This window comes from Porites lutea, chromosome 3 (assembly GCF_958299795.1).
Source record: "Porites lutea chromosome 3, jaPorLute2.1, whole genome shotgun sequence".
Lineage (NCBI taxonomy): Eukaryota > Metazoa > Cnidaria > Anthozoa > Scleractinia > Poritidae > Porites > Porites lutea.
Window position 1 is genome coordinate 16897463 of NC_133203.1, and position 13307 is coordinate 16910769.

Genomic DNA, 13307 nt, shown 5'->3' on the forward strand with positions numbered 1-13307 from the left:
AGAAATGGAGAGTATGGCTGCAGGCATCCAAAACGCCCGCAAAACACTGCCTGCTCGAAATGCCAATCAACCGAACCCTTCTTCAGAATCTGGACTGACAAGGTCCACAGGTTCTTCACTCCCCTCATCAACTCCATCCTCATATCCAGCATCAATATCTACAGGTGCACCCACAGCACCAGCACCTCCATCCACATCACTTCCTGTAAGCTTGAATACTTCATCTACACCTGTATTTGCAGTTACAATAGCACCCACGGCACCATCCCCAGCACTAGCACCAGCAGCAGCACCCCCAGCCACACCATCACTTTCTGTACGCCCCAGTACTATATCAGCATCTAACACAACACCTGTAATGACACCATCTGAAACTGGAACAGACGTTGGATGTGGCATCACAGAGTGGTTATTTCCTAGTATTGTCAGTCAGTCAACAGTCGATGGCAGAAATGGTAGCAATGCATGCTCTTTTATTGTGCTTTGCTTTGGTTCCATTTATCGCCAGTCCAGTTTACCTACGCCAGCTGTTGGTCAACCCCTCACCAGACAATAGGAGGCAGCTGTAATAGAAGCCATCAGGACTGGAAACGATTTTCATGATGAACTGTTTGGAGGTGAGAGGATTGATGTTGATGTGGAAGATACTGTTTCTGCAATTGGTGACCACTGTCACATCAGTGGTATTGTGCAGGAGTATAATGTGTTCGGTGCGGATCCACTGAATCAGTTTGCTGCAGTGATAAACTTGATTCTCCAACAGAAGCAGTCATTACATGTGTTAGTGGTCAATGACAAAACAATGATTATCATTGTAGACAGTAATGAAACTTTGATTTTCTTTGACTCTCATATTCATGGCCACCATGGAGCCTTGGTTGCTCGAAGTGACCCTAACCAGGGTCACCAGGCTCAAAAATTTTCAAACTGGGTCAATGACATGCTAAGAAAAAGTCATGGTGTGGGTCTTGCTATTTGCTCATTGACCACAGTTGGTTACTTTTGAGCAAAATTAAACTGTGGACAAAATGGGGTTCAGATTCCCTAAGATAGTTTGCATTATTCCCTGCAGTAGGGCTGTCACTAAGATTTCAAATTGTGCTCGGATATATGCTAGAATAATTATTAGTAAAAGGTGGATCAAACAGGTAGAATTTTCTTTTAGTTCTATTTTCCCTATGTTTCTAATGATAGTAATGGCCTGTGGTGTACCCTTAGTGACAGCCCTGATGCAACCAAGTATGCAAATCTATTGTGGTTTTACTTGATGCCTGGTTCCAAAAATCTAAATGCCTTTATAGTGTCTTTATTATTATATTACCATATACAAATCAAAGTAAAATGAAAATTGAACCACAACATTACCAGGCAACAGTCTCCTTTTATTTCTCATTTTTATCCCTTCATTTTTTACTATACTTTGTTTTGACCGTGGTAATTTAATGATGAATACGAATCAAAGTACAATTAAATTTTGATCATAAAGATTCAGTTTTAAGGGTAATTTTCCTGTTTCCAAAATAGTTAACCTGGTTCTGCAGAGAGAAATTTTAAGAGTACGCCATGAAATTTTTTTGAAAAAAGTGTTTTGAAAAAACCAACGGAATAGTGCATGTAAATCTGTGCCACCAAAACTAGTTTCTAATGGTGAGAAAGGACCTAACATGGTTCCAGGGGCCACAATAGGCTAACCAAGAAAACTGATTTACATAATGTTGAGTTAACCAGTGTTTTGAAATAGTTGTTATTATGTCCAATGCAACTGACAATTGTTTGAGTTGTGGGAGGGGTTGGGTGTGGAGTGCTCATGGAAGTAAAAGCTTGGTGTTGCTATTATAGGCATTGAAGCAGAAAATGGCTATGTAAATGGAAAACATAAGACTGTAAATATTTTTTGTCATTTTTATGTTTGCAACTCCCCCATTTCAGCTTTTCAAGACTTTTTGCTCAATACATAACCTTGAGTAGATAGTTCAGGAAATTTGATTCAGTACTCGAGTTTACTTTTCTAATAAAGCTTGTTGGTTTTCCTTTATTTTCTTCTTCTCTTTGAACTTCCTTAACTGCCCAGTGTTTACATCCCGTTTTTGTTTGTTTGTTTTTTCTTGAAGGGGGTAGGGGAGGGGGGGTGGTAGTTAAAGGGATCTGCAGCTTCATTCACTTGCGGCTCTCACATTTGAAAAGATTGAACGGATTTGGATAAAAAAAGAAGAGATAAAGAAAAATTTATGAAGAAACGCCAACTTAAGTGAAACAAAAGTTTTATCTGGCAAGTACTGTATTACAAACTGATTTCCAAAATAAAAAAATGAAAATTGGGAAATATCGAAAGTAAGGCAATATCACGTATCGCCAGAAACGATAGTAATTCATAGATAAGAGAAAACTAGAAAAAATACAAAAGGTCTGCGATTAAGAAATTATATGACAGAGTCTCCTTACTCGACTGCATCCTGAGAGCACTGTTGGCAAATAATGCAGAGGAATCACTATTTCCAAACCGAATTTCCTTTCAATCAAAGGGATCAGAAAATGCTTATAAGGTTATTCACAGATAGGCATGAAATTATCTGAAAGTAGGTAGACGTGTATCAAAGGTTACAAGTCCTGGTCCTGGATTTGGCAAGCTAAAACAAATCTTATCTGATTGTAACTAAATTCCTCCAGGTTGTCCCGCACAGTATGTAGTCTCCTGTCGTTGCTTGACATTATTTCGCCCTTTATCCGTTCAAATGACTCTACGCTAATAGCCAGATACTTGGCCATTGTCTGGTGGTCCAAGACAATCGATACCATACACCTCTGCCGTGGCTTGGGCGACCTTCAGTTCGTCTGCCAATTGTTGAAAGTTTTTCCCCATTTTCAGTCCCTCAGAAAGTAGATGTTTTTTGGGTGACGGCTTGTTTTGTCCATACATCTCTCGCAGTTCCATCCTCTCAGTTGCCTTCTATGTGCCAAAAAAAACGGTTTTGAGAATTTACAACAATAATTACTTGCAAAAAAGGTTGTCCGTAATAATCGTAGTCTACTTACACATCAGTCTTGACACTTTTGGATCCTGAGCCTTCGTCTCCACGTGGTTGACTGGATCTTTTCCTGGATTGCGGATAGAAAATAGGGAAAAAATGAATATCGCAAATTTGAATGCATCCTAATCAAAGCTATCAAAAACGTCCATAAAGTATGTTTCGATGACTTGCCTTTTGTCCATCTTGTGTGTTCACAACAAGTAATAACCTAGCAGATCGGACTTTATGATGAGCTCAGCCTGAAAAGAAGAGCAACAATAGAAAATGACCGGAAAAACAACAGAGGATTCTTCCAATCGCAAGGTGACAATTTTTCGTACGTTGTGATTAGAACACCACTGCGTGAGAGATTTCAATCACGTACGTATTTGTTACACGAAACGTGGTCAGAATGATCGAAGTTCTCTTCTTTTCACCTCTTGTTTTTTAGTATCTTGAGCCAGAAGATCTTGTGAGTGCATCGTCTGTTTGTCTTGCCTGGTGGCGATTTGTATTCCAAGGCCGCAAATCAACTGCCAAAGCATTCCATCATTGCCAACAACTTCACTTAGCCGACACAGGAAAGCAGTATCGAAATATTCCGCTACGTTATTTCTCAGAGTTAACGTGGATAAACCTAACAAGAACCATGATCTCATCAGGTGATTTCCTTAAACTTGTTGGAACAGCTTAACATCTTGAGATGGTGAACATTGAAAGCTGCAGCAGAATATCTGAAGGAGCGATATTCAAAGCTAAAAGTTTCCTTCCCTGTTTGAGAAAAATAAACATCTCCTTCAACGATCAGTTGAGCGTTCTTGCGGTGGCTTGTTTGTGTTCCTGTTCTTCCTTACGAGATATCCGTGCGAGAGGAATAAGGCTGCCGGCAAAAGAACTATTGTTTCTGACAAGAACTTTTCCCCGACTTGGAAATGGACGCCTAACTCTGGACATTGGTTTCGAGGGAGGTGATTACTTTGTGGATGCAATAGACGCCTTGTCAGACTTTGATCTTTTCTGAAAAGATTCGCGCAGTTCAGGGTTGAAATTTATAGCTATGTAAAAAAAAGATTCGCGCAAATCGCGTAGGGATTATTGCGAACGCATTTCACATTATTTTTCATTGTTTCATTCTGATGCTGGGAAACGCGCAATTTGGTGTCAGGTTTATGCGCAAAAACTTCAGCCAATGATGTTGGCTGTAAATGACGTTTCTGTCATCGCAGATAGGAAAGATAACAGGTATTTTGAGCACCCAAGTAGTCTTGACGAATTTTGATAAATTTCCTCAAATACAAATTTTCTGAAAATTACTTGGTTTAATTGTTTCGTTAATATGTATGTAACATGTTAAATTTAGGTTTGAAATCACTCTGTAAGGATTATTTTTTGATGAACGCTCGTTTGAATTTCGCGCTGTTTCTGTGATCAATAAAAAATTGAATTACTAATCTAATTAGTAACTCTCCAACGGTTCCCGGTACCACCAGCCTATTGTTTTCACTTTCCGTCTTAGGCGAAGCGCTACTTAAGCTTCATTAAAGTAATTAAAAATTCTTGAAACTGCGAGAGGACATTGGTAGATGTATGCTTGACAGGTGGCGCAAATAAATTAAAAACGTGAGTCAGTAAAACAAAATCTGGAATACCAGTATAAAACTTAGTTTTCTCATCATTTTTAGAGAATGCCTGTCGAGATATCTCTATATTCAGTAGTTGTTTCTTTAACTCGTTAAGTTCTGTTGTAGAGTTTCGAATAAAACATGCTTCCCTCTCCATATCCTCCACTGTAAGGCTTGTCTGACACTGTGCATCTGATGTAGTAACATTTGACTGACAGCCTTTGTCATTGTCTGTGTCGGGAAATGGATCTGTGTAGTTGTAAACATAGTTTATAGTTTAAGAACATTGCATTTTTTAAGTACTGAGAACTTCGATACCTTTACATGAACAATTTTGTCAAAATTCTGATATTTTTTAGTCAAATCAAAGATCTGACTATGATCTTATGTAGCATATAAGCAGTTTAATCTGGAACCTGTACTTACCTGGAAGTATCCGGGAACATTAAAGTTAGGAGTGATTTCAATAGGAATCTTGCTTATGGGTTTCAGTGAATCTTAATACTCACACGTGTCCACAAACCAAACCGTGTTTTCTTCTTCGCGGTAAATAAAATACAAATATATTTAAGAAACTGTGACTGTTTTTTATACATATTGTGATCTGAATAAAAAGTAAGAAGGATATTTATTTGTTTACCTTGGGGTTGGCTCGCTGATTCATCCGTAGATTCTTTGCACAGCTGAACATCGGGCTCTTCTTTCGCCATTTGCTTTGCTTGTTCCGCTTCTTCTTCTTCTTCAATCTTTCGTTTCCGACTACGTTCCTTGGCTCGGGCATCACGTTCACAAGCAAGGTTAGTGTTTTTTATTTTATCATACCCGATGTTTCAGGATGGTGCCCAATCACGGTTTGTGTTATCATACAGACTCGATGGGGACCCGGTAACAAAACAAATGGATAACTTAACAAAAAATACCGCTAGTGAATTTTGAACCTGTCATTGTATTCGATAATTTGAAAATTGGTTTTACCTGAGATAAAATGGTTGCTGCAAAAGTGATAATGATCGAGCTTTTTGGCATCGAGATCTGCGCGATTAACATTCGCCAACCATCTTCGTCGCCGTTTTTCCGTTTGTTTTCTTGTTTCTTCTCCTTGGTTCCAAATAACAGAAGGAAAACCAAAGAATTTAAACAGTCCCTTCTCACGTTTTGAATTATGACTGCATCCATACACCGCACAAAGATGTGGCATAATTAAAGAGGCAGAATTTTGATTCCGGCTTATGAATACACGTGGGTTGGTTATCTCCCAAAATGGCGCACACCTGGTTTTTAATTTATGCTGATGTCACGTGCAAACAAAGAATATTTTAACCTAATAGCCTGTGTCCAGACGTCCCCCCTCCCTCAGAAAAAATCGGGAGAAGAGACGTCTGTGAATCGCCGTGGTTAATCGTGTTCCGGTATACATTTGGATAAATTATTTTTTGTTGTTGTTTCATCTGACAGTTGAAAAGGTGTTGACAGACCAACACGACTGGGGACTCTTTTAGAGCACGTACACAGTTATTCTCTCGGATGTTGTCAACATTTATTGCTAAGCTAGGCTCTAACTAGAATATCTAGCTAAAATGTCATTTAAAACGAGTATTTCGTGCTCTTGAAGTTTATTATTATTTTTTAGCTCATAAAGTCTGTCTGTTACTGTACATCAGTTTCGTGTGGTTTTTGGTTTGACCGAATTTTGATCTCAGAAGCACTGTTTACATTTCCAGTCAAGCGTTTATGCAGGAGTTGATCCATTCAATGATTTTGAGTAGGTTTCATGTAAAGGATCGTTCATTTCTCTTCAGCAAGAAACTACAATAACCTTACTTTTACCTAATTCTATGAGTCATGACCGGCACATGTAGGCCAAAAAATAGCCCTGGCGTCTGTACACAGGCTGGCTAGCTGAACATCTTCATGCAATGTCCACGCTAAAATTCAGATATAAGATCTCTGATTAAGCGTTGATTTCTGACGTCCACCCACAGCCGGTGCAGCAAACATTGGTGGTCTTAATTTCACATGCCTATTCCAGTGAGGCTAAATTAAAGTCAACAAACATAAATGCAGTAAACTGTCCACAAAGACTGAGTTTTTCCCCGGGGAATCTATTGTGGGATTCATTCACCAATTGCAACACCGGAAATTACTTGTGTCATGGCATTAACATTACAACCAATCAGAGACTGTCCCCAACATTCTGGAGAAACGGGAACACGATTATCGTCGGCGATTCACAGACGTCTTTTCTCCCGATTTTTTCTGAGGGAGGGGGGGACGTCTGTACACAGTCTATAACCTAAAAAAATATAAAGTTTTAGACAATGACTTTGTTGTAATATTTGCTGCAGAGTGAGCGAAGCCAGCGAGCATTAACATAATCAGGATTTAAGAGAAATGTATAAGGTGGGACGAACTTTCGAATTCATCACTTTTCTCATGTCGAGCCAAAGGTACGGGTTCAAGTCCTACTCAGTACCTTATCTTTTTCTCCGTCTTTCTTTTCTCTTCTGTTTTCTGGTGTTGTTGTTTTCTATTAATATATACCTAAAAAACTGTTATTTAATAAAGTGCAATAAGAAGCAAGAAAAGTATCGTGTTTCCAGAAAAAAGATAGTATGCTGTATATTAAATATATGAATAAACAATCTGAATTTCTATCATTTCCTAAAGTTTACTGTGGAACCAGAGTTGATAACCATTTGATCATTTTCTAAACAACGTTCCCATGACTTTTTGTGAAAGACTGATGGTAATTATTACTTTCCAACATGTTAATTAAGACATTCAAGGTCATTTCGGATTCTTTTAAGCCTAACTAATGTCAGTCTCAACAGAATGTGCCACAGCATTACTATCTTTTAGATACCCTAGTTTGACGAATGTTTGATTTACAGACTTGGCATATCCCTAGCAGAGTTGATGGCATTAAACCACGCCCAGCTGTGGATGTTATCACCCAGAAAGCTCGAAATCCAGCTGAGCAGCCAACACAGGTAAAAAAAGAGAAAAGTTTCTGGTGTCTCTAGCACTGTATACAAGCCTTTTGAGGATGACCTCACTTCGATCCAATTACCAAATATCCTCAGTCCAATATTGAGGGGCTCAATCCTGAGCCAAGTTTTGTAAGGGTATGGCCAGAGGAGGAACGACTGCCTTCCCACAATGCATTGTAATACCAAGTATGTCATCACGTTCCTTCGTGACATCAGCAGTTCATGCCAGCTCTCGTGAGAGTAAGATCAAGATGGCGGTGAAAGCGAATCCAAACGCGATGGCCAAGGTTTTTAAAGGGCGGCCGCTTCTCTTTGTTCACTCTGTGTCAGAGGAAGATCTGACTTTAATTCCTCTTAAATTTTCCTGCATACAAGTTGTCTGCAGACAAATCCACGTGAGTGTTACCAAAGAACTGAGTGTTCGGCGAGTGGCCTTTATGCCAATAATGGTAACTGGCAAGCATATTTCATAGTTCTTCAATGGTTTGCGAAGTCCAGCGCTCGTGCAGATGGACAGCAGTTGTGACTTTATGGTGAGTTTTATATTTTAGAGACTCTCACATGAAATTTTCCTTTCTAATCAAAAACAGTGTTCGCTTGTTCTTGTTTGAGCGTTAGTTAGCTGTCTGGCCTTTCTTTCTGATAAAATAGTTCTCATAAGGTTTCAAGGAGAACGAAGCTCTCAGATGTTTTTCCTCCAGATATAATTTGGCATTCAAAACGTTCAGAAAACTATTCTTGCTGATGTCAATTATATATGTTTGAACGCTGATGATTCAGACTTTCTTGATCTGAGACATTTTTGATGTGAGGAATTGGTTTTTTTCATCCCTTAAGAACGAGAGAATGATTACAGTTTTTAAAAAATATCTGTCACTTGATATAATAATTTTGTCAGTAAGAAGGTAGAATTGAATATGTCTAACTTTCTCGAATGCATGTTTCATGTTGAATAATCTTAGCTGACAAATTAGTTGCTGTTTGTTTTATGAAATAGTTCATAGATCCTTAAGATCCCAGAGATGGCGAGACATTTCAAGCGAACTTTGCTGTGGAACTACTCAATCATTCCAACACCAGCCTCACAGCCTGTCCCACCAACTCAGGCACCAAATACAGATGCTGTGGAAGATTTTCTTCCACAAGTTGACATATGCAGTGCAGGCCACTGCAACTGTGGGAAAATGCCAAATGTACCTTGCTGTCTGGTCTCTTTTTCAACATACTGTGACCCATTGGAAGGTGAAGCTGATGGAGTAGAGGGGGATCACGAGGTTGGATCAGAAAGTGATGAACCGGACAATATTAAAGACAAGAATGCCCTTTGCTTCCAACTGAAGCATTTAGAAAAAAAATATGTTCTGCGTTATTGCCCCCTGGTTAAAGTTCCCAAGTTAGTAAGAGCCCTTAAAAAGGGAGAATTATTAAGCGTAACTCTTGTGGATGCCACAGGGAAAAGACTGTACACTTTTTGCCACAGTGCCCATTTTAAAGAAAGGCAAATGGGAAAAAGATGACACTAACAACAAATATAATCCTTGTATCAACATATCATAATGCTATTTTTTATTATGTAATATTAATAAGAGACACGTTAATTTGAGGTTGCTTTAGTGACTATTCCATATTGATAACAGGCATCTCAGTGTAAAATCATAACTTGAATTCACTTGAAAACCACGGCCTCAACTGATTAGATTTCACAGCAGGGCTCAAAATAATCTGTTTTCAACAGAATAAGATATAACCTGCCGGACATGTTGACTGGTCACACACTTGTTCTTAAAATAAGAAAAGGTCAAATCCTGAAATGTGAATCTTAGGCTATCTTTTAACTCACGTTTTACATCAAAGCGATAGTTGACCAAGTAAGGTTTTCTTTGGTTGGTAATTGTAACCGGACACCATCCAAAAATTATTTTGAGCCCTGGACTGATTGATATACACTAGTCCTGTGAATAGACATGTTCTTGTTGGTAGTTGTAGATTTTAGTTTCATCTCTGTACTCCTGGATACATAATGAGGAGTGAGTTCACACACGAGGTAGCCACGAAATTTCTACCAGCCCAGTTTTTACAATTTGATGTGAATGTCTTTAAAACAATATTTCATCCGTTCACAAGAACATAGGGTAATTATTGTGAACAATTCACTACTCATTACACTTGCAGGAATGATAATAATAATAATAATAATAATAATAATAATAATAACAACAGTTAAGTATCAGTACGTCCATGGTATGGCTCTTCGCCTGATATAAAAGTAAAATGAGGAAATTAACATAAATCTGAATTATAAATTTGTAAAAAGCTAGGTAATAATCAGTAAAATGTAATTATACAATGAATACATACATTATCTAAAACTAGGCAAGAAATCATTCCGCCCTATTCCAGCAGCGCTCCCTCAAAATACATAATGTTTGCTTACTGAAGGATTTAAAATTATCACAACATTTAACATTGGATGGCAGACAATTGAAGAGGGCTGCCGCGCTATACTGAAAAGTGTCCGAGGTGTGGGGAATAACTAGATGTATGGTACTTGATGACCGTAAATTTCTAGCATGTCTTACTTGCTCAAGCTGAAGGTTTCTGGGCCAATCATGAGAGTATACAGCTTTGTGCGCGGCCTTTAGAACGTGCCATTCTCTACGTTCTTTCATAGGCAACCAGCCTAACTTAAGAATAAAGTCAATCTTGTTCACATAGCGTCCAAAAACAAAACTGGCTGCCGCAAACTGGATGGGCTGTAACCTTTTTGAAAGGCAATCAGTAATTGGATAGAAGATTGTATCATTAAAGTCTAGGCGAGATAGAACCAGACATTCAACTAAATGTTTTCTAAGATGGTAGTTTGTAAAGTTCTTGATTTTCCTCAGTGCAGCAAGGACACCATAACAAGATGAGGCGAGATGCTTGACATGATCATCCCACTTCAAGGTGTCAGTCAAGTGAACCCCAAGTAATTTAATACAGTGAACACGCTCGAGGGGTTTATCTCCCACAGATAAATGTATAGGATGTTCAGCCAGAGAATGGTAAGACGACATCTGAGGAGTTGAGAACAAGATACACTTAGCAATTCATTTATGCAATCTCGACAGGTAAGCTCGACCTGCCTTGACTGCAATGTTGGTTTAGTAAAGGTGAGGTATTTGCCTTTTTTTTCTCTCTTCACCAATCATATTATATAAGGCCAATCTTATAGAGGTAGAAAACCATTTCTCATTGTAATTGAGTAGTTGCATCTGATGAAAGTCCCATGCAGTAGGGAAACATTTCATGAACTGTGCACTGGACAAAAAAAATATAACAGTTATTGGAATTCTTGCAACATCTTTATCAGCAACAACCATGCTATTAGTTTTGTACTGTTATCACCTCTGTCATGCCTTGAGGAAAGATTGCATACTACATATACCAATACTTCACCAATTTATGGTCTCTGACATCATTACCCAATCAGAAAAGGGTTGAAATTAATCTGAGCTAATAAGGGGCAACATCAACAACTGGATGGTGAATCCTGTGTCTGATAGTTGTCTGTTTCATAGCGGGTGGGAAACTTCTCCCTGCAGTAAAGATTGCATAGTCTTCTCTTCTATTCATAGTCAACCGGTGTAGTCTGTGGGATTAGCCCTTAATCCTCTTACTTAGTAACCGCGCTCGACTTATATATCCTGATATGATTGTTCAATAGTTCAGTTGACCTTAGGCCTTGCTCATGTAATCTCCTTTAACAATTAAATTGTATAACCTTGAATATATACCTGGCCTCCACTCTTCGTTTCGCCTCGGATAATCGCACATGGTGTCAGAAGTGGGATCCTACAGCAGGAACAAGAAGTAGCGGAAAAGAAATTTGTTTCGCCACTGTATTTCACATCGTGTGAATGAATTCCAACGCTGAAGGTCCAAACGAAGAAAGAATCGAGGAATCAAGCACGCCAAGCACGCCAGTCACGTCACCGCCCACAGCTGCAGAGGCATCGAGTTTAACGGGCTCAATACAGACGAATAACCCACAAAGTGGAAGCGTGAAAATGGCCGCAGCCAGTTTTAATATTCCTCCTCCGGCTAAGTTTGATCCCAAAACAGACGATTGGGACCACTGGATCAAGCGATATGAATTATTTGAAGCAGCTACGGAACGTGATGAGCTGTCAGATAAAGTGGGCATCAATACGCTTATTTACGTAATGGGAAATAATGCCGCCGACATTTATGACAGTTTCAAACTGGTAGGGGAAGATATCTTGTACGCAAATGTCAAACAAAAATTCAAGGATCATTTTAAAGGAAAAGTCACTTTAGTCTTCGAGAGAACACAGTTCGTAAGACGCTTTCAGCAAGACAAAGAATTGGTCCTCACCTTTATAGAAGAACTTCAGAAAAGAGCCGACCTCTGCTCTTTTGGGGACCTTCGTGACCAAATGGTGCACACTCAAATAATAGCTGGTTTGCGAGATTCTAATCTCAGGCGACGATTGATGGCAAATGACAATTTAACTCTGGATCAAGTAATTAAAGAAGTTAAATCCGCCGAAATCACGAAACATCAAGATCAAATTCTTCAAAACAACTCAAGTTCCGCCGACATATCGGAAGTACATGACAGGAAAGTTCCAGAAAACAAACGTCGAAGTCCAAAACCCAAGCATTTTGGAGGTTCTTTGAAAACGAAGCAAAAATCGTGTTACAGATGCGGAGCTCAGCCAGGTCACCCTCCTCAGCATTGCCCAGCCAAAGATGCTACCTGCAACGCGTGCAACAAAAAGGGTCATTATTCCAAGGTCTGCAAATCTTCAAAACGAGTCCATAGGGTTGGTGAAGATTCGGACGAAGATGATATCTCTGTAATGACCGTCAATGAAGTTGTCAACGCAATCGAAACATCAGAGAAATGGCGTACAAATCTATTAATAGGAAACTCCGAAATAAATTTCAAGATTGATACCGGCGCGGATGTCACAGTTATTCCTGAAGAAGTTTTTCGCCAATGCGACTTAGGAAAACTGCACTCCACCTCTAAAAGACTCTTTGGAGCCGATCACAATGGTCTTCGTGTAATGGGAACAGTTCGTGATACTTTATCCCTGGGAGAAATGTGCGTGACGGAAGATATTTATGTTGTCAAAGGTTTAAAGGAGCCTCTTCTGGGACAGCCAGCGATTGAAAAGCTAAATTTATTGGCTAGAATCAATGAAATCCAAAGTCAAAGTTACGAAGAAAGGATTAAAGCGAAATACCCTCAACTGTTCCATGGACTAGGAGAACTTGAGGGAGAATATGAAATCAAGTTGAAGTCACACGCTCAACCGTTTGCAATCATGACCCCAAGACGTATTCCATTACCAATGAAAAGCAAAGTAAAGGAAGAACTTGCTAGAATGGAGAAGCTGGGAGTAATCAGAAAGGTTGACAAGCCTACAAACTGGTGCGCTGGAATGGTCACAGTACCTAAATCAAACGGGAAACTCCGAATATGTGTGGATCTGACAAAGCTAAATGAAAACGTTTGCCGTGAAACGTATCCTCTTCCAAAGATTGACGCCTTGCTAGGAGAGATCGGGGAGTCCACAGTGTTCACAAAAATTGACGCAAATTCCGGTTTTTGGCAGGAGAAGCTAGCAGACAACTCTCAACTCCTGACGTTTCTGACTCCCTTTGGCAGATATTGT

The 13307-nt window shown here is 39.2% G+C and overlaps 1 protein-coding gene and 2 pseudogenes across 1 annotated transcript; 2 read left to right on the plus strand and 1 right to left on the minus strand.

Annotated features, from left to right (window-relative positions):
* Window positions 1-1006, plus strand: part of LOC140931692 (uncharacterized) — an 8542-nt pseudogene extending 7536 nt beyond the window's left edge.
* Window positions 1007-2743: 1737 nt separating this feature from the next.
* LOC140931693 (uncharacterized) lies at window positions 2744-5828 on the minus strand (annotated as a pseudogene).
* A 5691-nt stretch (window positions 5829-11519) lies between these two features.
* On the plus strand, window positions 11520-12897 carry LOC140931694 (uncharacterized). The gene is made up of 2 exons (XM_073381463.1): window positions 11520-12765; window positions 12824-12897. The coding sequence occupies exons 1-2, from the start codon at window positions 11520-11522 to the stop codon at window positions 12895-12897; spliced, it is 1320 nt and encodes a 439-aa protein (XP_073237564.1).
* The last annotated feature ends 410 nt before the right edge of the window (window positions 12898-13307 follow it).